The 23,921-nt window shown below is 32.0% G+C and overlaps 2 protein-coding genes across 4 annotated transcripts; one reads left to right on the top strand and one right to left on the bottom strand.

The window, feature by feature from the left end:
• Positions 1–1,066: 1,066 nt before the first annotated feature.
• Positions 1,067–7,337, bottom strand: LOC100783222 (protein root UVB sensitive 4). The gene is made up of 10 exons (XM_014779508.3): positions 6,481–7,337; positions 4,996–5,142; positions 4,667–4,813; positions 3,571–3,633; positions 3,406–3,482; positions 3,024–3,129; positions 2,528–2,630; positions 2,284–2,432; positions 2,104–2,169; positions 1,067–1,576 (listed from the first exon to the last, which is right to left on the bottom strand). The coding sequence occupies exons 1-10, from the start codon at positions 6,922–6,924 to the stop codon at positions 1,337–1,339; spliced, it is 1,542 nt and encodes a 513-aa protein (XP_014634994.1). The 5' UTR covers positions 6,925–7,337; the 3' UTR covers positions 1,067–1,336.
• Positions 7,338–13,439: 6,102 nt separating this feature from the next.
• On the top strand, positions 13,440–22,000 carry LOC100786946 (transcriptional corepressor LEUNIG_HOMOLOG). Of its 3 annotated transcripts, none has more exons than XM_006586191.4 (19): positions 13,440–13,736; positions 13,850–13,907; positions 14,187–14,274; positions 14,414–14,511; positions 15,675–15,784; positions 15,879–16,168; positions 16,282–16,357; positions 16,480–16,588; positions 17,142–17,194; positions 17,288–17,551; positions 18,134–18,199; positions 18,502–18,711; positions 19,268–19,409; positions 19,481–19,587; positions 19,982–20,131; positions 20,315–20,470; positions 20,554–20,670; positions 21,089–21,393; positions 21,499–22,000. In XM_006586191.4, the coding sequence occupies exons 3-19, from the start codon at positions 14,225–14,227 to the stop codon at positions 21,503–21,505; spliced, it is 2,310 nt and encodes a 769-aa protein (XP_006586254.1). In that variant the 5' UTR covers positions 13,440–13,736; positions 13,850–13,907; positions 14,187–14,224; the 3' UTR covers positions 21,506–22,000. The 3 variants fall into 3 exon arrangements, with proteins under 3 accessions (XP_006586254.1, XP_006586253.1, XP_014634993.1); XM_006586190.4 differs by having other exon boundaries at positions 13,452–13,736; positions 21,089–21,289; XM_014779507.3 differs by having other exon boundaries at positions 13,454–13,695; positions 21,089–21,289.
• Positions 22,001–23,921: the final 1,921 nt, after the last annotated feature.

The following is a 23,921-nucleotide window of genomic DNA, read 5'->3' as shown; positions in this document are numbered from 1 at the left end:
AATTATATTTAACGTTTAATAATAAATTAGACAACAATTGAATATGTTTGAATTTAAAAAAAAAAGATAGTTCACTAAAATTATCTATAATTTTCTAAAATTTAACTTATAATTTATTTTATAAATTATGAAAATCATTAAAAAAAATTAACTAAATTATACAAAAATATACTTTATTTAATTAAATTAGTTACTTTTCTTATAATTATAAACAAATTATCTAATTTTAATTTGCTAACTATTTTTTTAAAAGGAAAATGCTATCCACCATAGCTGTGTGTATTTGTATTCAATACAAAAAAAATTGGACTAAGAAATATTTTTGGTTTTCAAAATTTAATTTAAGAATATTATCATACTTTATCATTTAACTTAAAAAATAAAAATAAAATTTTGTATATATAAGAGATAATCGTGGGAAAAAAATAGGAAATAAAAAAATTATTTAAAAAAAATAAATGATAAAATATGATAATATCCTTAAATTAAATTTTTAAAAAATAAAGTAACTAATAATTTCATAGTCCAAAATTTTTTGTGTTGAATGTTAATATACTCAAATTAGGATAAATAAGAACTTTAATTATATTTAATGTTCAGTGCACACCAAATAACATATTAGATAACACTTGGATATGTTTGAATTTAAAAAATATTATTTCATTAAAGTTACCTACAATTTTTTAAATATTAACTTTTAATTTATTTTTTATAAACTATGAAATTATAAAAAAAAAATTAACTAAATCATACAAAAAATATACTTTATTTAACCAGTTACTTTTCTTATATTTATAAACAAATTATCTAATTTTAATTTTAATTTGTTTACTAATTTTTTAAATTACCTAATTTATTTTCTTATAATAACATTAGTTTTCACTTTCAATTGAATCTTTGGTTGCCAACTATTGCTATTTTGGTCGTGACACGGAAATCATCATAAAATTTGAGGTTTCATTGAGGAGTAATTGGCAATGGTGCAACAGATATAGATGAACTCTACCCTATAACCATTGTGTGCACTGGAAATCGCGTACACAGATAATACAAGTTACATAAACAATAAGAAAAGAAGAGCATAGCCCTTTTTTCTGTGTAAATGTATAATAATACAATTCAGGTACTCATTACATAATCAGTGTATGGGCTTAAAAACACCCTCCAGCAGAAGATTAATTATGATTTATGAATATATTTTTTGGTTATAATGAAAGTTATGAATATACAACACATTTTTTACCTTATTCTTTAGTCTAATCTTCAAAATGAATGGTATCGTATCCCCAAACACTCCCATTGAATAAAGGAGCCAGCCAAATTTTGAAAACTATCATTAATCACATACAAAACTGTATCGAGTCTGCTCTTGTGTTGACAATAGAATGTTCTTCACCATCCAACCCTTTCCCACCATTTGTTCAATCAAATTAGACATATCCCTTTCTGTAGATCTCTTGGCATCCTCAACAATTACAGACCAATCCTCCATTGTTGAGTCTGATGCATGGCTTTCCTCTATAATAATCTCCCACCTAGTACTGTTCAAGAGTAGAGCCTTTCTGATGTAGCAAGCCTGAACATAGGATTTTGTTTTTAAAGTGTCATATCAAAATATATCATTAAAATGAGCAAAACTGGTTTCAGGTCGGAGTTTTTACCTCCCAAAGTAAATGGAGAGTATTCTATTCCAGCTTAAACCAAATTAATTAGTTGAATTTGGATCCTTTTATGTTAGAGAAGTGCTAGCAACACACTTTCTAATACATTCTTTCTAACACAAACTGACTCTACTATTGATTAAAATTTATTGAAAATTACAATAAATTTCCAATAAGTGAAATCCACAATTTTGTGATTTCCAATAAATTTCAGTTAACAGTAGAAACTAGAAAGTGTTAAAGAGTGTTTTGCTAGCATTTATGTTATGAAAGTAAAAGATACAAAAGCAAGTTTAACGGACCCAACATAAACAATTGTGGGTCATACTGTAATTGTTTGTCTTTCTCATAACCAGAGAGGATCCAAATTCAATTAGCTACCAGTAACGGTGCATTAATCATAAAATAGTCGAAAATACACTATGAAGAGTGGTTATGCTACCTGCAGCAAACCCATGATTATATGTACTGCTTTGGCTCCTTCACGTATGGAAAGAAGGATAGACGGCTAGAGGGTTTACCACCATAAGAGACAAGCAAATACGAACAGTTAGAAAACACTACTTTATAGGATGTTAAGAGGAAGAATAGGCCCCCCGGATACTCTCAGAATAATGCTCACCTTTCCGGTTCTTCTTAATCCATCGAAGATCTCAGCGCACACAAAGTAATAATCCTCATCTGTTATACATTGTATTGTCTTCATTGACCACTTGGGTACTTGGTCCTTGGGATTTAGGCACCCTATTCTAATTGGCCACAAGCTTTTACCTGTATCGAACCGTATTAGTTGACTATAAGCTCACTACTGAAGAACAGGACTTGGACAGTATTGAACAGAAATAGAAGAGTCAGCAGCATATCACCTTTCACTCCCAGAAAGTTAATTCCTTCTTTCTCGCTCACCTCTGCAGGGGATGGCACATATCCACACTCAATCCAAGTGCTCAGAATAATTTCAAGCCTATCCTAAAACAATAACACACCAACAAGACAATAAATAAATACTCTCGACAAAAGTCTAATGTCATACAACAAAAAACAGTTTAAAAAATGGATGTTTTTATAAGACAAAATATACAAGTGGAGGGGTAAAATGAACAAATAAAAAGGACATACAGAAACAGAAAAAGACTAAACCAACATATGATAATAATAAAATCTTTCCTTTAATGTGTCAGTAATGATAGCAAATCTAAAACTTGATTCTTTGCACTTGTCTAAAAGTGGAGACATCCGGAATCCCATCACACTTTACATTTTTAATATTAAACGAAGAAAACAAATTAGTTTGTCCTAGATTATAAATTAGAAAAAATTTAATCTACACAATTTAATATTTCAAGCCACTAGAAAACCTACCTTAGTCAAGGTTTGCAGATGGACAGTCTTTAGTCCTTGATAAATCCCAAAAAGGTCCATAGCAGCAAAAAAGGGATAAATAAAGTAATGGAGACCTGCTTGTTGTCTTGCAAGCCAGGAAATAACACAAGTTAAAAGATAAGCCAATTTATTTATGCAAAGAAACTAGAAAAATATATCATACACCAACACAAGTCAAACTGGCTATGTAACATCGTGTAAAGCTTTTGTTTTTCTTGTTAAAGATAAGGTCTTAGTTCCACAGCTTAGCCAACCTATAGTATTATACATCTAACGAACAAGAAGAACATCTAATTAATGTGTGTGTATGTGTATATACACATATATAAAGAATATTTAATTAATGGAGATAGATAACAACCTTCGATGGTTCTCTATCCACAGATTAACAAGTGCAGCAAGCATAAGACCAAGGATGTCAAAGCACACTGTTTGAATCTGAAACAAACATATAAAAAAAATCAGAAAATAATGCATTCAAGATACATATTATGGAAAAAAGAAAGAAAGAAATGCACATGCTGACCTGTGCCTTAGCAGAAATTTCACCAAGGTTGTCTCCTATTGCAAAACTTTGATGAACAGCTGACTGTTTAAACAAAGTGAAAACACCAAAATTCATGGGTCAAAAGATGTTATCAATCACTATACACAACACAAAAGCAGAGAATTTTTGCAAGACACATCCTCTATTGATGAACTTATTGTACATTTAGTTGGGCAAAAGGTAAATCCACAACCAATAAACAAATAGAAAAGATGGGCAGTTCATGCTATCGAAAGCACTTTGTGCTTTATTGAAATGGAATATAAGGTGGTATGGTTTAAGAAGTCACAGAACAAAGAAACTAGCAATCAGTATGACAAGTTGTCTACTAACAGAAATCCAGAGGTCTAAAGAAAAACTGACAGCTTTGGAGGTCCCATTCAAATACTTGATAACATATTTGTATTACATAATTATGGCTAGCATCTATCCGTGTGAAACAAAAGCTCTTATTCAAACATGCAACCAGAATACTGGCACAAAGTACATTAATGACTGTGAGATCTACTAATATAGTAATTAGTAATATCATAATTCATACACAGCAACCAAATCTCTGAATTTTAAGCATACTTACAAGACTTACAAAAGTTGTTATTAAAAGGAACAAAATAATTAGAGTTATTATATTGGCAGCGCAAGAATTGGACATTTCTGTCTAATCTTCTGTAACTCCTCACACCAGCATTGTTACATCATTTCATATAACATATTAGGATGTCAAATAAATTTAATGCCTACCTAGAACACGGCTCTCTTTATTTTTCTGCTATACAGATTATTTTACTACATAACAACTACCATGCGGATTTTTTTTTTAAATCGGCAAATAATAGATATATTAATTGAGGTACAAGGGGTAACACCAACCCATATACAAAGATAAAAACATGAACTCTTAACGTGCAGCACCGACATAGGTTATATCTTATTAACTACCATGCAGATTACTTTGCCTCATATACGAAATTCCATTAAGAGTATAATATCATACAAAGAACAGCTCCAAAACAAGAGACATTTAAAAAAAATCAATTTAATAGAGAACTATATATTGTAGAGGTCTGATCCTTACCCGAGTCGCTAAGTAACAAGCCAGGCTTATTTGTTTAGAAATATTGGCAATAGTTGCAAGAAGCAGGAAGCAACGAGGAAATGCAGGAGTAAGTAACTCAAGTCCAATGCTTGCAACAAAAAGGACAGATGTAGTGAACCGAACCCTCTTTGTACAGCAGGTACCGAAAAGATGACAAGAAAAATTCATCAGATTTCTTCATATATGATTAGCATATAAAAACTGCAGTTTCAAATTAATTGCCACCATCACCTCAAATTGTTATACTTCAGAAGTTCAGGTGACTTTTTAACGAAAATAGATTCATTCAAAAATGAAAGTTAAAATACCTTTAAATTTGTATCAAAAGCAGATGCTAGGCTAGCAGTGTATATGCATCTGCTTAGTCGTCCAAGACCATCTTTTAAGACCCAATTAAGGGCAGCAGCTGATGGAAGGGAATTGGAGAATCCAACTCCCATGGCTGTAAACATTGCCTGAGACCAATCCATTGTAACACAGTAAGTTCTCATGCAAGACAAACCACTACAGTGAGACCTAGAAGAACTTTCATCACAACTTAAATGAGGATAAAATGTGTGACGCATTCATTATGTGATAAGGAAACAGAGAACCCTGTTTAACTCACTCTGTCCCTCTCTCTCTCTCTCTCTCACACATGCATTTTTTTAAAAGCAAATAAATCCATCACACAAATAAGATACATAACAATCTCTCTCCCTCTCTCTCACAAGCACACACTCCTCATTGTATGCATAGGTAGAAGTGTAGAACACATGGCAACTAAGACAGACTAATAAACAAAGTTTAAATTTTTCCACATGAATGAACATATAAGGTATTATCAATTTTCAAAGTAATCCTTAACAACCCCACCACATGGCATGAAACCAAACAGTCACTTAACAACTTCAAACCCATGGCCTGTTTAATTCTCTTCTCACTTTCTTTTTGTTTTAAATCTATTTTCTAAAATAATTTCAAACTACTCAGCAAAATCAATCTCTCATCCAAATTATATTAAATTTTGAAAACTGTTTCCAAAACAAGTATTTTAAAAACCAAAAAAAACAGAAACAGCTAGAATGTTTTCTCATTCTCTTCTTCTGTTTTCCTCGATGCTCAATTCCATTGCCTAGTAGACAAACTTTGGAAAACAAAAATATGCTCATGGGACAAAGACTTTCAAATGTGCTTAGGAGACAAAACAAAATCTAAAAACGGACAATACTTAGATGTAGGTCCATAAGTAATTTGAGTGTTGTTCTTCAATCAGAATTAGAGTTCCCGTGTTGATATTAAACAGGATGTTAGTGAAGTTGTTAAAAATCAATTAACAGAGAAGCAATTAGTTAAGTGCTAGTTCCAATTCAGTTAGGAGTTAGTTACTTTGTTCTATTCAATATGATTCCTTTTGAGTTTTACTCTCAAGCCATGGTTCGCTTCCTTTTCCCCTCCTCAGATTCCTAACAGATATGTAAACGAAGTTTGTCGATAGCCGAGATGAAACTATATCAATTCCAATCAGAGAAGAGCAGGAAAAGGTCGCGGGTTTGATCTCCTCTGCTAACAAAAACTAACATTATAACAAACTAACATTTGCTAATAAGAAAGAAAAAATTACAGGACTTGAACCCGCAACATCTCCTCCTCCCTCCTCCTTCATATTTCCCTAACCATTGGATCAACTTTATATCTCCTCCTATCAAACTATATCTAAGTTGTGTCCTTTAATCCTTTTAATAAAATAAAATTAAAAAAAAAACTGTTTTTGCAAACAATAAACAAACAAGGTGTTAGAAAAAAGTAAATACCTGAGTGGCAAGCACTTGAAGCGCGGAGCTGAAAACACGATGAAGAAGCTTCCATTTGACATACTCCACATAGTTCCCAGTGACTCCTCTCGGAATGAAGAAGTCCCACACAACAGAGCCAAACGCCCTCAGCCACCTATCATCAAAACTCACGTCAGAAGCCGCACTGCCGCCGCCGTCGACGCTCACGACCTGCAAGCAGTTTCCGGTCCAGAAGAATCTCGAGACACTGGCGGGGCTCCTCACCACGAATGGGAGCCGAATTGGCTTCGAAGAAGAGCCCTTCTCGACGCCTCCATCGGAGACGCAGTCGAGGGAGGTTCTGAGCGAGGAAAAGACCGGGAATCGCCGAAAAATGAGGTTTTGCTTAGTGGGTGTTGGTTGCTTGGGGTTTGGAAGGTTCCATGATGGGTGATTGGTGGGTAAGTGAAGAGAGAATGGCATGAGAGTTTCAACGTGAGAGGCTAGAGCTTTCTTCTTCTTCTTTTTTTTGGTTTAAACCACAGGTATCCTACGCCTCCACCGAAGGCAATCTGTTCAAGCCGGTATGATCACTACGACAAAATTCTCCCTCCCTCCAAATATTTAATACAACTGCGTACCCAAGAGATGGTAGAGCTTTGAAGAGTCAGGCCACGTGTTTATGCTATTGGTTTGTTGAAGAAGAAGAAGAAGAAGAAGAATGTTTCGGGCTTTTGAATGGTGCAAATGAAGGAGAGAAGGGAAGAGAATATTGGGATTGGAGGCAGAGAAAGAAAGAGAGACAAGAGAATTTGTGCTTCAAAAAATATTGAGAGGAATACAGTTCATTAGATGGGGAGAAATATTGAGCCGCCAAGGGTTACGGAGATTCATATGCTAAAAGATTAACTAAATTAGAGGAATATTATTTTGAGATAAATAGAAATAGACTTTTAGTATGTATTATTTCTTTTGCAAATGTATTCAATTACAAATAAGTTTTTATATGAATTTTAAGACAACTATTAAAAAGTAAATAAATTTATTATAAAAGATAGTTTGTAATTTAATAATAATAATAATAATATATAAAATCTTTACACCTTTGATCATAGCATAAAAAAATATTTGCATTATTGATCAATACAGTAAAAAAATAATTAATCGATCACAATTAAAGAATTTGGTTAATTTAATTGAATAAAAAAACTTATCTTAAATTAGTATTTTTTTCTAAAATCTTTAAATTTCAACATTTTTCAAATGAATATTTATTGAAAATTCAAGTGGGGCATAATATAAGTTTTGTTTGGTGTAGTAAATGAAGGTAGAAAATGAATGATTGAAATGGAAGTAATATTAGAATTTGGGACCAACCTTGACTTAGAGCTCATGACAATTCACAAATTTCGATATTACTTCCAATGGGGCATGACACATTTAGTGTAAGTATCCTCATTAACCATTAAGATATTTATGAAATAAAGAAAATCTCATTGCTAAATTTGTCCAATTCTAATAAATTTCTTTGGATATTTTCAAAAAAATGGAAAAAATATTATGTTACCACAACTTATCATTATATCATGGATTTAGTAATTATTCAAACGGATCACCTGAAAGTAAAAGTAGATTAAATGAAGGTTTGGAATTTACATGTTGCTCCTAAGTTAAATCACTTTTCTTGGGAAGATCTTAGGAGTTTGCTTGCCCTCTCATAACAAACTTCAAAACACAAGGAGTTTTATGTCTTCATAGGAGTCATTTTTGTGAAAAACTGAATTGAAAACGAAGGACTTTTATTATTTGATTGTGATCATGTAAATGGCAGGTTTTTGGTAAAATATTCAACATAAAATCACATAAGAGAAAATCAAAGATGTAATACCTTAGAAAAATCACACCAAAATAAGAGAGATCTTGAGATTGTATAGGTATGAAATTGTACCGTTGATGATGACTTAAAAAATTAGTTGGCATTACCTATACTAATAAGATTCATCTACTTTTTGATAGTTTATCAATTAAGAATTCCACAATTCAGCATGTTTAACTTAGAATATTTATGAGATGAGTGATCTTCCATAAAGCATGTGAATGAAGACAAAATATACTAAAAAGTCTTGTATAGGTTTGCAACGGTCATTTAAGAGCAATTAAGCGATGTCAAAGTTGGTTGTCAATGTCTCAAAAAGGATTACCTACGAAGAGTTCTGAACGATTAGGGATTTTTACCAATAAGGAGTTGAGTGAAGTATCACCATATGAAATGTCGTAATGTGAAAATTGCTAAGAAATTGATCTTTATTCTTTGATTGTGATCATGCAAAAACAGTTTGGCAAATGGCATGTTTTGGTCAAATTTTCAACATAAAATCACAACATTGGAGGGAATCAAAGAAGAATGTCGTATTGTTTGATCTTTTAACCACACTCTCATCCAGAAGAAGGAGACTCTTGTTATCATTTTATGTAGGCCTGGGAAAAAAAAGTCCAATATCCTAATTTGATCCAATTCTCAGTCTAATCCAATTTGTTTTAAATCACTTTAATAGATTAGACTTTTAAAACTCATTCACGTCTTATTTTAGTTTAAAGATCCAAAATCCATTATCTGATACATGGATCTTAAGTGGACATCTGAATCCAAACCCGTTTCCCCATCAAATCCAAAATCCAAATCCAAAACCCACACCTCATCACGCCCAAAAGGCTCAAACACAGAAACCCCACCACCTTTTTTGTTTACCATAACTTGTCTCTAACGCTTTAAGTCACTCATTTACTGCACTCTGCAACACATTACACACAACAATGGTTTTGCCGCAACACCAACGATCGATCAGTACTCGTCAATCAACAAATTCAAATCACTTTCTTCTTCACCAAATCTGCTTCTCCTTCGCCCTCTCCCACTCTTTCCAAAACCAACCCTAACCTTAACCTAACTGTAGTCATACCCCTCCTACTCGTTGGTCGAAGGATCAAGGTTTATTGGCCCTTGGGCAAAACCTGGTATGAAGGCTTCGTCAAATCCTTCCATATCCTCACCTCTAAGCATGTGGTTTGTTACGATGATGACGGAGAAGAATCCCTCAACCTCTCAAAGGAGAAAATTGAGTGGCTTTAGGAATCCTCTTCCAAGAAACTTAAACGTTTGCGTCACGGCATCCCCATCGTTAGGAAGATGGTGATTGGCAACGACGATGAAGAAGTTGAAGAAGAATAAAGTCACAAAAAAGATGATGACGATTTCAATGACAAAGATTGGGGATGAAGGCTACATTGGGGGATGTTGGGAATGTTAAAGAAGATACATATTTAGAGGATAAAAATAACGTGGAAACTAATTATTAGTAAATTGAGTATGATTCTGATAGAACTTGGTCAGATTCAAGTGTATGATTAATTCTTTTTAGTGATCTTTTAATTAATACATTTGGTATTTGAAGTCATTCTTATCAAGTTTAAGTGAACATGTGTTAAGTTTTTTTTTAAGTGTTTAATTAATAAAATTTGTAAAAAGAAAATTCTTATAACATTTAAGTAGATATAGATTATATATGATCAAATCCATATCTACTTAAATAGATGGGATTTTGAATCCAAATCATATATATATATATATATATATATATATATATATTTAAAATTCAATTATTTTAAGTATATATGAATTAAATTTTTAAAAATTCAATCCATGCCTGCCCCTGATTTTATGGACTATATGGATAAGAAGGAATAAAAAAATCTGGAATGAAGAGGACCTACCAGTTAACATATCCACCTCTACGGCAACTCAGTTTCCATTGGAGTGGAAGCATGCTAGGAAAGAAAATTTCCATAATGTTAACACATCATAAACGTGCGAAAACAAACAATGGACGCTGCAACAGGTTGTTTTAAACTCAACACACATGTTACCATCTTCCAAGATCATAGCTGTTTTGGTGCAGGTTTGTGTCTCCGATGTTATCATGGAAATTTCGTAAAAGCAAGAACTCAATGGCTAACAAGAATTCTTCATCCAAAAGAGGCAGAATCATGGGGGTTACTACAAGGAATTCTTTGGATTCAAGAGCTGGGTTTGCAAGATATTACCATTGAAGTTGGCTATAAATTAGTGGTGGATGATTTAATGTGCTGCAAGGATAACTTCATTGATGTTGAAACCATCATATCCTGTCCAATTGTAGGAAGGTTTTGAATTTAATTTCAAATTCATTGGTGAATTTTGCAAGGAGATAGATAAGTCAAAATAATATTGCTTACAAGTTAGCCAGAGTATCATGGTCTTTTGCTAATTAACATCTAGGCATTTGATTATATTCCAACATGTATTCTTGTTTTAGATGCAATCAAATAGATTTTTCTGTGTGAAAAAAAATAAATCAATCCCATATCAGAGCATCACATGGTCACGGGTCACTAAATGTTATAAAATTATTTTAATAAGTTTAATTAAATGGAATTGAACGAAGCTTTTCAAGAAAAATAAGCACCACTCAATTAACTTGTAAATATTAAACAATTTATCTACCAAAGATGATGGCAGGAAGCACAAAATTAATTAGTACTCTGTTTCTAAATATAAAAATATAAAAGTCTTTTTAAATTTATTTATCTTTTTTATAAGACTTTTTTATGTCGTCTTTTACATTAATTATTTTTTATCAAATATTTTTAAATATTTTACAATAAATACTATAAGTTAATTAGATATATTCATTCTCTCTTATAATGATTAAAGAAAAAGACTAATGCACATTAATTAAATAAATAAAAAGTAATTAAATAGAAAGTAAGAGATGACAAGTTTCACAAAAAAAATAAAAAATAAATTCCAATAACTTTAAAAATAATTTTAGAAACCATACAAATTATACACCATTCAAGATACTTGGGTTTAATTGTACAACGAAGTTGCAAAGTGAAAACTGAGAGCAAGGAAAATAAATAAAGCAAGCTAAACTAATAAGTTCCCTATCAAGATTCGAAGAGGATCTTTCTAAAAAAGTTGTGTAAGCCATACATAAGCTCCAAGTACTAGCTTTTTCTTTTCTCATGTGTTAGTGATGTATCCCTTGATTTATTAAATTAGAAATTAATTTCATTTATGATATTCTAGTCTTAGAAAATTATACATAAAAAAATTAAATATAATTTTTTACTAAATAGATTATTTTTTACTTATAAATATAAACTCAATAAGATCTTATATTATTATGTGAATTATACGTACTATCTTTTCTAAAAACTACCTTTTTTTATTATCTTGTTCATCAAAATTAAGCTGCTTTTTAAGGGTTTTTATTATTAATTATTTGGTCTGGTTTTATTTGTAAGTAACCTTTAAGCTCTAATAAAATTGGCCCAAATGAAACATTTTTTCCTCTTTTGAAAGTAAGACATTTTATAATAAAAATATGAGACTAGTTTTTTTTAGAAGATTGAAATACTATATTTTTTTGTTATATTGACGAGTTGAAAATTGTTGTTTAGTAATTATTACCCTTATTTAATGCAGTCAACATATTTAGGAAAAATTGGAAAATATTTGATAGCAAGTCGTTGTCCACATGTTTGACTTTTTAATGAATTACCTTTACTGCACAACATGTGAATTTTCATTAACAATTTAACAACGTACTAATAAACTTTTAATTTAGTGATTTTCCTAACATAACCCGATATTTATACAGGAAAGGAAAGTTTCGTTTACCCTTTCATACGAATAAAAGTGAAAGTCTTTTAACCTTAACAAAAAGCTACTTAAGTGAAATCGTAGTATTGAAATCAATATTCAAACAAATTCATAATTGAATGATTCAAACTAAAATCTTATATGATTCCCGAGTTTAATATCAGAAATTATATACATCTTTATATATCTATATATTTTCCAATAAGTGTTGGGGGAAAATTCAGGAGAAATTGACAATAGAAAAGAGAAACACATTATTCATCTATATTTATATTAAATTGATTTTTCAATTTTAGGATACAGAATAAATGAAAAAATAATAAATTAAAAGATATAATAAAATATGTAACAAAAATAAATAAATAATATAGCAAAATATACATGACAAATGTAGTGCGTCGTAATTAGAAAAAATAAGAATCGTAATCATATCATATAAGATCCATAATAAAAAATACCAAAAAAATAATTCAATTATGTATTGCTTATGTTAGTTAATTTAAAACAATAAATTATTATAATTTAATGATTTTAATTGCCTTAAATTTTTATAAAAAATTAAAACGTATTCAAAATTTTAAATTAGTTTGATAATAATTAATCTAATTATTCAAAATTTTAAATACTTATCGTAATTACTTAATAATAACTAACTTATGATAATTTATTATCATAAATTTAATTGTTCAAAAATTTAAATCAGATTGATAATAACTAATCCAATTAATCAAAATTTCAAATACTTATCATAATTATTTGATAACATCAATTATCATAAATTTAATTATTCATAATTTCAAATCAGATTGATAATAATTAATCTAATTATTTAAAATTTGAAATATTTATCACAATTACTTAATTATAATTAATCTATAATTTAAAAATATATAAAAATAAATTATTTTAATTTTTTCTTAAATGCATAAAAATTCCCTCGAAAACTTCTTTACTTTTATTAATATAAAGATAAAGATTAACTAATAAAATAAGCTCCGCTTCCACTTATTTTTATCTACATATTATAACTTTTTTTTTCATTTTTATTCAATATTTATCTTCTTCTATTGATTTCTCATTTATCTTTATCTTTACATCTTTAAAAGATAAATAAATGCAGGCAACTATCTTCCACTGGAAGAATTATTTATTTATTTTGGTGAAATCCACTTAAAGATTTATTTTATCCTGTGGTTCAAATATTTGAAAAATTAACCTACATCTTTAAAAGATATGTAAATGCAGGCACCTTTCTTCCACCGGAAGAATTTTTTTTTTTTTTGGTGAAATCCACCTAAAGATTTATTTTATCCTTTAGTTCAAATATTTAAAAAATTAACCTAACCTAACCTGCATTAATAACGTTGTACGTTTCCCTTCCAATTATCTCTGTCACCGTGGATTCTCTCTCCACTTGTGTCAAAACTCAAGCGTGGGTTGTTGCACTTCACTCACACTCAAACTAGTTCCACGCTTTTTCTTTTTTCTTTCTCTTCTGTTCTGATTCTCAAGAAACCAACAACAAAAAAACCGATATTTTCTCTTTTGAGGTTTTGATCACTTTCATTCTAGTCCAACACCGTCTTTTAAGGTTGCAAAGAAAGCTTGAAAACAAAACACGTTCCTTTAATGGCATACCCTTTAATCGAATTGAACCATACTTATTTGTTTTTGCTCAATTATGGTTTTCTTGGCCTGTGACAGGTTTTTGGGAAGTGGGTAGCTTGTGGGGTGGTGGTTTAAACTTTGATCCGAGGAACTGGTATGATTTTTTTCTCTCTTTCTGGTTCGGTTGTGAAAGTTGGATTTGATTGTGGTTTTTTCTTTGTTCTGTGCTGTTTCTGAGAATAAGATGGAATTAGAACGAGATGAAAAGGAAAAAAGAATTTGTTAAGAATTGTCAGAGCAATTCACTGTGGCAATTAACAGGTTTAATTGAACAAGTTAAAAGTAATAATAGTATGGAATTTAATTTAATTACCTGTATTATGAGTTATTCTTGCATTTAAGGTTCCAAAAATAAAGATTTCCTTCTTTGCAGGCAAGATCTCTAGTCTCTTGGAAATTGGGTTTGTGCAGATGAAGTCCACTATGGCTCAGAATCAGAGTAACTGGGAAGCTGATAAAATGTGTGTTGTCGCTTGCTAGATTCTTGGCTTTCTTTTTTAAAAAAATTCCCCCTTACGGTTTTCTGCGTTTGATCCCGACTTAAAAGATCTTCTGGAACGTCTTATATTTCTTTATTATTTTTTTCCTGTTTTGATGCAGGCTTGATGTTTATATTTATGATTATTTGATGAAAAGAAAATTACATGCCGCTGCAAAAGCTTTTGTCGCAGAAGGAAAAGTTTCCACGGATCCAGTAGGTGAGATTGGTGGTTATTCTTTACAATGTTAATGTTGTGTTTTAGTTTGCCTCACCACCATGGCCATTGTATGAATTAGGTTAAAATGTTTTTCTACAATAAGACTTTTTTTTGTGAGTAGTTTTACTAGCAGTCCAGTTCGTTGGTTTAAGGGTTTTCTTTGTTAAACATGTACGGTGTGTTTGTTTGGGTGAAATTAGGAGGAAAGGAAATAAGTTGGATGAATGTAAACATAGGGCAAGGGGGAATTTTGGAATGGGGCACACAACAACAAGAATTCCGCCAATATCAACTGTGATATGGGAAGGGAGAAGGGGCCGTATTTTATTTTTTTTGGTATTAAATAAAAATCAATTTTTTATGACATCAACATAAAAAAATAATTTTGTGTAAAGATTTTTATACTATCAACTAATAAGATATCACCTTAGGTACGAGTTGTAAAGTAATTATCATAATCACTTTGCACATGGATCAATTGACGCAAGGTTGTTCAAGCTTAACCAATGGTCTCAAATTCAAGTCCTAAGGTATGAAACTGCCCTAAATACTAGAAGGGAGAACATTGTCGTCCATAGTGGTCTTACCCGACTTGAGTAGGATTGTGTCCCGAGAAGGATCTAAAAAAAGTAATTATCATAAAAGTCAATGAATATCAATAAAATGACAATCTAGGGTGAGTTGATAATGTAAAAAACTTCTACATTGACAGTGTATTCTAATTAAATTCATTAAAAAAATCATTTTTTAACTAGTACAATTTTTTTATGACATCAAATTATTTCTTTTATCTCAATCACTCGTCCCAATAAGCATAGAGGGATTTTCTTCACTTTTGTTCTAATTGCTATTCATCCAAACAAGACATTTTTTCTACTCTATTTAACATTCTTCTTATTGCATTCTCTCTTATTTCTTTCCTCCCTATATCACTCCTTGTCCAAAGAGAGCAGTAGTGAATTGGTTTCTCTGGGGGGTTAACTTATCTTCTGAGCTTGTGCTTCTTTTTTTCTTTTTCTTTTCCAACAAAATCTCATTTTTTTTAACTTTGTTGTCCAATTTCAATGGACATTATTATGAGTTTATGATGGTATATAACTATATATGATGAAGGAAGTGGAACAATGGAGTGTATGCCTGAGTTGTTATTTGGTCTTTGACAGCAATTGATGCGCCTGGAGGATTTCTCTATGAGTGGTGGTCTGTGTTTTGGGACATATTCATCTCAAGGACAAATGAGAAACATTCTGAGGCTGCTGCAGCTTACATTGAGGTGATCTTATCATGTAGCACGTATGCTTTTCTGTTCCTTAGTTATTTTAAGTACTGCTAGCAAACTGAATATATATGTATTTGCATGTTGGTAGACCCAGCAAACAAAAGCTAGAGAGCAACAACTTCAAATGCAGCAATTGCAACTTATGCAGCAACGCAGTGCACAGTTACAGAGAAGAGATCCTAATCATCCTGTCCTTGGTGGTTCCATAAATGCCATGAATTCTGAAGGAATGTTGGGTCAGCCACCAGCAAGTGTGTTGGCAATGAAAATGTATGAAGAACGAATGAAACACCCTCATTCAATGGATTCAGAGGCATCTCCTACTCTTATTGATCCCAATAGGATGGCCTTACTCAAATCAGCAGCTAGTCATCAAGGGTAAATAAATTTGCGTAGCTTTTTATTTACTGGGGGCTAGAGTGCTACTCTTAACCTGATTTTAACAACTTGGATTGGACTGCTAATATTTTGGATTCTTTTTGCGTCCTCAGTCAATTGGTTCATGGAAATTCAGGGAATATGTCCACTGCATTACAGCAAATTCCAGGGCGGACTCCTTTAACCACTGTAATTACTTTAACTATATTCTGAGTCAGCCATTTCATGTGTTTTTTCTACTATTTTCAACTTCATCTCTATTCTATTTTCACCTCTACTGTGACAAGCAACTTGATACATTAAGTTTACAGGACATCAAAGGAGAAGTTAATTTAGGTGCCACTCCAAAGAGTTTGCCTATGGATACATCAGTTTATCGACAAGCAATTTTACAAACAAAATCTGGGCTAGGCAGTCCAGGTATTATTTTCATACCCATCTTCATGCTGTTACATCAAACTTCTACTTTTTATGGACTATATATGAATAGTGTTAACTTTCTGTCTTCATAATGCCAGTCTAGTTCTTTTTTTATAGATAAGTTATTTGAAGTATCTGTGTGTACTCTTAGTCTTTTTTCTTTGTCTTTCATATCATTCTCACTCTCTTTTCCTGTGCATGGCTGTGGTTTGGAAGGCCAGGGTGCTGCTTTAAGTTTTTGTGGTGAAAAAGAAAGACACTTTTTTTTCCTGTTGTTTTTCTTGATAATCCTTTGACATAAGTTTAAAATTATGATACCCATATCTTTATTGATGAAGGAAACTCTTCATTTAAAATGCAAGCTTTGCAACCTTACAATGGGTTTTGTCATGCATTTGCAGTGTTGGATTTTATGTGTAGTTTCATTGTTAATCTCTTGCAGAGATATTCCTCATGGCTTTGACATGATATTGCTACTTAATTTGTCTTCAGTATTAGACATGATCGAGTCATTCCATTGATTGTTATGATTTGTTTATTAATCATCCTTCAGGAATAAATCAAGGAGTTACAAGTCTTCCATTGAAGGGTTGGCCTCTAGCATCTGTAAGTTGAATATTATTGTCATCAATGTTGTTTCTCTAAAGTTTAGTTAAACTCCTTGAGGGTGAAATAGTTGACCTATTCCTTCTTTTACAGGGAATTGATCAACTAAAACCTAATTTCGGTGTACAAGCTTCTAAGCCCAATTTGACAACCCAGAACCAATTTGTTTTGGCATCACAACAGCAACAAGCCTTGGCACAGGCTCAGGCACAAAATAACCTTGGGAATTCTAATTATGGTGACATGGATCCTCGTAGACTTTCTGGTCTTCCTCGAGGTAGCTTAAGTGCAAAGGATGGTCAGTCTACCAGAAATGAAGGATCTATTTGCTCTCAAATGCAGTCAGATTCACCTAAGGTTGGACTAGCTTTTCAAAAATTAAAAAAGGTCAATTAGAATTTAGAAATATTAATGTTTGATTAACATGTATAACATAATATCTTTAAATTCAACGCACATGCACACACACACACATATAAGTTCTATGAATTGGGTGAGTGAGTCTCCAGAACCCTTGATAGTTGATACTTCTATACATAAACAAATAAGTACATTTTACTCTTGAAAAAACAATAATAAAGAATTAAAATAGTTCATGACTTTATAATAGACAATAAACTTTAATAAAGGCTTCCAATGTGGCTCCTCTCCCTTGAGATTCCAAAAATCCCAAGAAAATAGCAAGTCACTTAAATATCAGCCTAGACCTGTGATAAAGATTTCTCTAAACTTCTCAGTGGGAGAAGTGAATACATTTCATGCTGAAAACCCCTCCTTGATCTCTCAATAATATACATGAGGACTTGAGGAAACTTTCCTGTCACCAAGTAGTTATAGTGTGCTATTACCTTCATGATTGCAGATGAATTGAACCATACTACACTTGTTGGAGTTCAGTTTTAATTTTCCTTTTTGTTTTATCTTTAATGGGTGTCGCAGATGAAGATGGCTCAGTCACAACAATCATTATCTCATTCTCAACAGCAGGAGCAATTACAGCAGCAGGTTAATGTCATTTTTTTTTCTGCATGGAATGTGACCAGATGTATGTGGTATCAAGTGTCCATACTATGCTGTTTGACCTTTATCTTTTTATTTAGTTGTGTTTGGAAAATGGAAAGGGACAGAGATCTGATGTTTTTATTTTGTTTTTGTTTTACTTTATACTACCTTAATTTCTTAGGCTGCTGCTGCTATTAGATTTATTTTCCATGGCTATATATTTTGATTTTCTATCATTCTTTGTCCCCACCTCAAATTTTTCTCAATTTCAAAGCTAATTAATGTAGTTTCTGCTTTGACATCAGAGTAACAGAAAAAGAAAATCTGGAGCTGCCAATAGCACTGGTACTGGTAACACTGCTGCTCCGTCCCCTACTTCATCACCATCAACACATACACCTGGTGATGGATTAAATACAGCAAGCAGCTTACAGCATGTTAACAGTGTCCAAAAGAGCATGATGATGTATGGTACAGAGACAACAGGAGGCCTTGCATCATCGTCGAATTTGCTGGTAAGTTTTGTCAATAATTTTAGTTTATGTATGTGTCTTTGTATATATAAATTATGATATATTCTTTGCACATTTGATGTGATGTAATTTGTATAACAGCCATCCCGATTGTTGACCAGTATAGCTTATGTTTCTTTGTACTTGCAGCTCATTGATGTATCATTACATATGTTTAGACGTTTAGTTCAGTCATAATTAGTTGAAAAGTTCTATTTAGCTAACTATTGAGATTGCAGCAAATAAGTAGAAGATAAGAACAGTAAACAGAGAGAGAGAGAGAGAGATGAAAATAAGTAACCATATGTTTTATTTATAGTCAATCACATGAGTACAAGAAGTGGATTCTATTTGTAGACTGAGTCATATCAAACTATTACAAACTGTATCATAACTTCCTATCAGATCCGAATAGATTGACAGTTGTTGCTGTACAGTTGTCATGAGTTGTACAGAACTGAAACTAACTAGAACATTTGAGTGCCCATGTTTTATGAGATGCTGAGTTTATAAGCTGAACAAATTATTGAGCTCTGGACACTATCATTTCATAAACCAGGACGACATGGATCGATTTGGAGATGTTGATGCTTTAGATGATAATGTCGAATCCTTTCTATCAAATGATGGCGTAGATGGTGGAAATCTCTATGGAACAGTGAAACAAAGTCCGGCTGAGCAACTGAAAGAATCTTCAAAAGGTAATCTTTGTATATGTCTCTACTCTAAAAGTGTTACAGGAAAGTATCATTAACCTAATTTTTCATTTCAGGTACCTTTGGTGAAGTTGGTTGCATAAGAACAAGGAGCAGCAAAGTTACTTGTTGTCACTTTTCTTCAGATGGAAAGTGGTTAGCCAGTGCTGGAGATGACATGAAGGTAATTCACTTGCATAATTGTGGCTCATTTAAGGAACATACTCAACATAGGTGGTGATTATAATTTTGTTTTTTCATCTGAAGACTAGCATCCTAAGGAATTTCCTACTCTGTATCATCCCTTTATATGTGTGTGTGTGTGTGTGTGTGTATATATATATATATCCCAAACATCTCCCTTTGGCAACATTTTATCCCAAGCAACATATCATGTTCTTGGGATTTACCTTTTTCTATTATATAATTGTGATTTTTTTTTTCATAAGGCCAAGCATGGGACATTGGTCTCTAATCCTAGGCTAATTCAAACAACTGCTGTGAGAAATTTTTCATTCAATTTATATATCGAAATGCTAAAAGTTGTATATGTTAATTTTTGGGGGAATTTGCATTAGGTTGACATCTGGAACATGGACACTTTACAAATAGAGAGCACTCCTGCAGAACACAAATCAGTTATTACAGATGTCCGTTTTAGACCTAATTCATCTCAGTTGGCGACTGCTTCACGTGATAAGTCTGTGCGGTTATGGGACACAACCAATGTAACATACTTTTCCCAGTTTTCCTATAAATTATGTGTAACTTATACATCTGGTGTATAAAACTTATAACTAGATTCTAGCTTCTTCAGGCCTTGTTCCCTGTGTTTGACATTTCATTCATTTTTTGCAATTATATTCTACACATTGCAATGAACTAATTTTTTTTTCTTTCTTTCAATTCAGCCAAGCCGTTGTGTGCAAGAATATAGTGGGCATTCATCAGCTATAATGTCTCTTGATTTCCATCCTAAGAAGACTGAAGTTTTCTGCTTCTGTGATGGTGAAAATGAAATTCGGTATTGGAATATTAATTCAGCCACCTGCACCCGTGTAACTAAGGTTCGTTGAGTAAGTGTGTTCCTCTTTGAATATTTTATCACATGTGTCTAATATCTTTTTTTCTTAACAATTGGTTGTTTCAGGGAGCTAGTGCACAAGTGAGGTTTCAGCCTAGACTAGGGCGTTTCCTGGCAGCAGCTTCTGATAAAGGAGTGTCAATTTTTGATGTTGAATCTGACACACAAATTTACACCCTCCAGGTAAAATCTATACGCATATTTGCTTATGTATAATTTAATATTGTAATATAATCTCTTAAACAAAGGTCATTGATATTGTATAATTATAAAGATAAATTTGAAACCCATCCTTCATAAATTGATGGTTGTTCGTATTATGAAAGTTTCATTTCAGCTAATTTCTAAATAATGGATGGAGTCTGTTCCATATTCTCTCTTCCTCTTTCTATTTTTTGATGATGTCCTATCCAGTCTCCATGCTTAAGTTATAATTATTTAATTAATAGTATTGATAAAAAAAATTAACTAGGAAAATCAGAAAATTTGATGGCAGGACTGAAGATTGGTTACCTTATGCTACAATATGGTCTTTTTATTTTGAGCTTTGCATCTTTGATGGATTTTGCAGTTTAAACTTCAAATCATTTTGTCATTGTAGGGACATCCTGAACCGGTGAGCTATATTTGCTGGGATGGGAATGGTGATGCCTTGGCATCTGTGAGTCCTAATTTGGTGAAGGTTTGGAGTTTGACCTCAGGAGGAGAATGCATTCATGAGTTCAGCTCCACTGGGAGCCAATTGCATTCCTGTGTTTTTCATCCAAGTTATTCAACTTTGTTGGTGATTGGAGGAAGTTCGGTAAGCTTTTGTTCATTAACTGTTGTAATGAATGCATGGATTCAAAAACCTTACTTCTGGACTGCATGCATCAGACCCATGGAAAAAACTGCACCCATTTCATTGTAATACTGCAAACTATCCTCATTTCAACACTTCTCTTTCTCTAAAAACATCCCATTCTTATTTATGTGACAATAATGTATATTTTTTTTCCTTGTGCTCTGCAGTCCTTAGAGTTATGGAACATGACCGATAACAAAAGCTTGACAGTTCCTGCACATGAAAATGTAATTTCTGCTTTGGCTCAGTCATCTGTCACTGGAATGGTTGCCTCTGCAAGTTATGACAACTATGTAAAGCTGTGGAAATAAAATTCCTGATTTAGGTTCTAACATCACATATATTCGTTGTCAGTAGTACTTTATCTAAAAGAGTTCAGAGAGAGGTCTTGAAAGCAAAAAGGGGGTCTCCAAACTTGGTTTTATTTTTTATTTTATATTTCATTGTGGAAATGAGGTTTGAATCCTATCCAAACCCCTCATCATTAGCTTAATCTTAGTTGGTTTCTCCCACCGTTGATGTTGCAATAAGGTATACTAGACTTCTAGTACATAAATATAAATACAATTTTGCTTTTAGAATCCTAGGCACTGTCAACTTAGACATTGCACCAATCTGCAATGCAATTTTTATTTATATGGTTAATATATTTTATTTGGATTGTTAAAACTGTTGGAATTTTCTCAATACCATCGTGTGATAATATCAGTAGAGTACATGTTACAGAAAATGGAAAGCTGTAGAGTACATGTTCCATCATTCTGTACATTGTACAGAAATATGTCTGCATCAAAATTTTGATTAATCATCCTTAAAATACAGTTGAGGATGATGTTCCGGTTGTATGTGGCATTGACTCTTAATAAGAGTCACATGCTGTTATAAACTAATTATCTCAAAATCTTAAATTTAAAAGGTCGTGAGTTGTTTAATTGAAATTACTTACTGTATTTAAATAACTTAGTACCTTTTTAGTTTAGTATTTTTTTTAGAGGAACCCTTTTAGTTTAGTATTAGAGTCAGATAAAAACATTTTTTTTAAATTAGTTGTTTGGGTTTCTAACATGAGTGGCTTATTTTCCTTCCACTACATCGTTGTTTCAGCATTTATTTATCTGTGTTAATTGATAGTTTTTGTGACTAGTTATGAATTGACTTTGTGTGACTCATTTGATCAATGATACTGCACATGTTTGCTTTGTAGTTGAAATTAGCGTGCACGTTCTAATGCAATGCCAGATCAAATGGATAAAAACAAGAACTCTGATCATTTTACAAAAATACCTTTATTTCAAAAGTCATTTTTCACTTGATTTCTAACATGCTCATCATAGTTAATATGGTGCCTGGTGCCCCCCAGAACAGGGTTACACAACAGCAACAGAGAAATTGAAGGGTAATTTTATATACGATTTTAATTGCAGTGAATACAAACAAACCACAATTTTTTTTGTGTAGGTAACCTCTCTAACTAAACCACAAGAGAAAATGACACAAAATTGGCGGTTGCTTTCTGCTCCTAGTTTGAAATATAAAATTATATTCCGGATTAGCTTTTCCATAATGTAAAGCGCTACATTCTGAAAAGATTAATCTAAAATGTAATCAACCTTTTTAGAAGGTTAAAAAGATACAGAAGTAAATTGGTAAGTTGTTTTTGTCTGCGCCCATCCACTGCAACACCAAACCATAACCAAGCTTAAGTAACAAGGCACAAGTAAATAAACGTTCTCTATTCATAATTGTTAGAAATTATTTCATTTATCAGATATATTATCATAAATTATTTTATTTAAATAAGTAATTCAACTGATTTTTGTTTGAATGTTTCCAGAAATTGCAACCCCACCCCGTCCCTATCTGTTATTTTATCTAATGCTAAATTTTAGGCAATTGTAGTTCAAACCATTATTGTAGAATTTTTATCTAATGCTAAATTTCCACCCTCGAATCAATATAAATCTTTCTAAGCGTGATCAAATGTCAAAAAGTTCTACATCCTTATGATTCATGCCACCAGCAACTTTCTACCTTCTAATCATTCAGCTTCAGAAAAAAAAACTTTAGCAAATCCATGTAACGAGGAATTTATTTATGGTTTTTTTTTTTTTATCAGGGTCGTATGATGAAAGTTTTGCTCATGGAAACTTGTATCTGCCACTTCAAAAAGTTAAGAATCCTAAATTTATTTTTCCTATGTTGCTCTTAGATCTGGATTGATGAAGGCAAAATTCAAGGAATCTTGTATCTGTCACTTCAAAAAATTAAGAATCATAAATTTAATTTCTCTATATTTTTAATTTTAAAATATGTTTCAGACGTTATTTCTACTAATGGGTTAAAGAACTACAATGCCTTTCAACGATGGCGAATTTAATAGACAGTAAAAGGATGTACTAACACCCAGCACGGTAAAATTTCACAAAAATGTCTAATTCAATTTTTTTTTACAGTCAGAGAATTCAATTATTAATAGCTAGACTTTTAGCATGAATAGATGAGTTACACTAGAGTGATAACTTGTACTAACTATTGCTAATGGCAAATCTCTAGCATTTCAGTTGCTATGCAGAAACTTTTATTAATCAAT

This window comes from Glycine max, chromosome 8 (genome assembly GCF_000004515.6).
Source record: "Glycine max cultivar Williams 82 chromosome 8, Glycine_max_v4.0, whole genome shotgun sequence".
Lineage (NCBI taxonomy): Eukaryota > Viridiplantae > Streptophyta > Magnoliopsida > Fabales > Fabaceae > Glycine > Glycine max.
The sequence above is the reverse complement of the archived record's forward strand: the minus strand, read 5'-3'. Positions and strand labels throughout refer to the sequence as shown.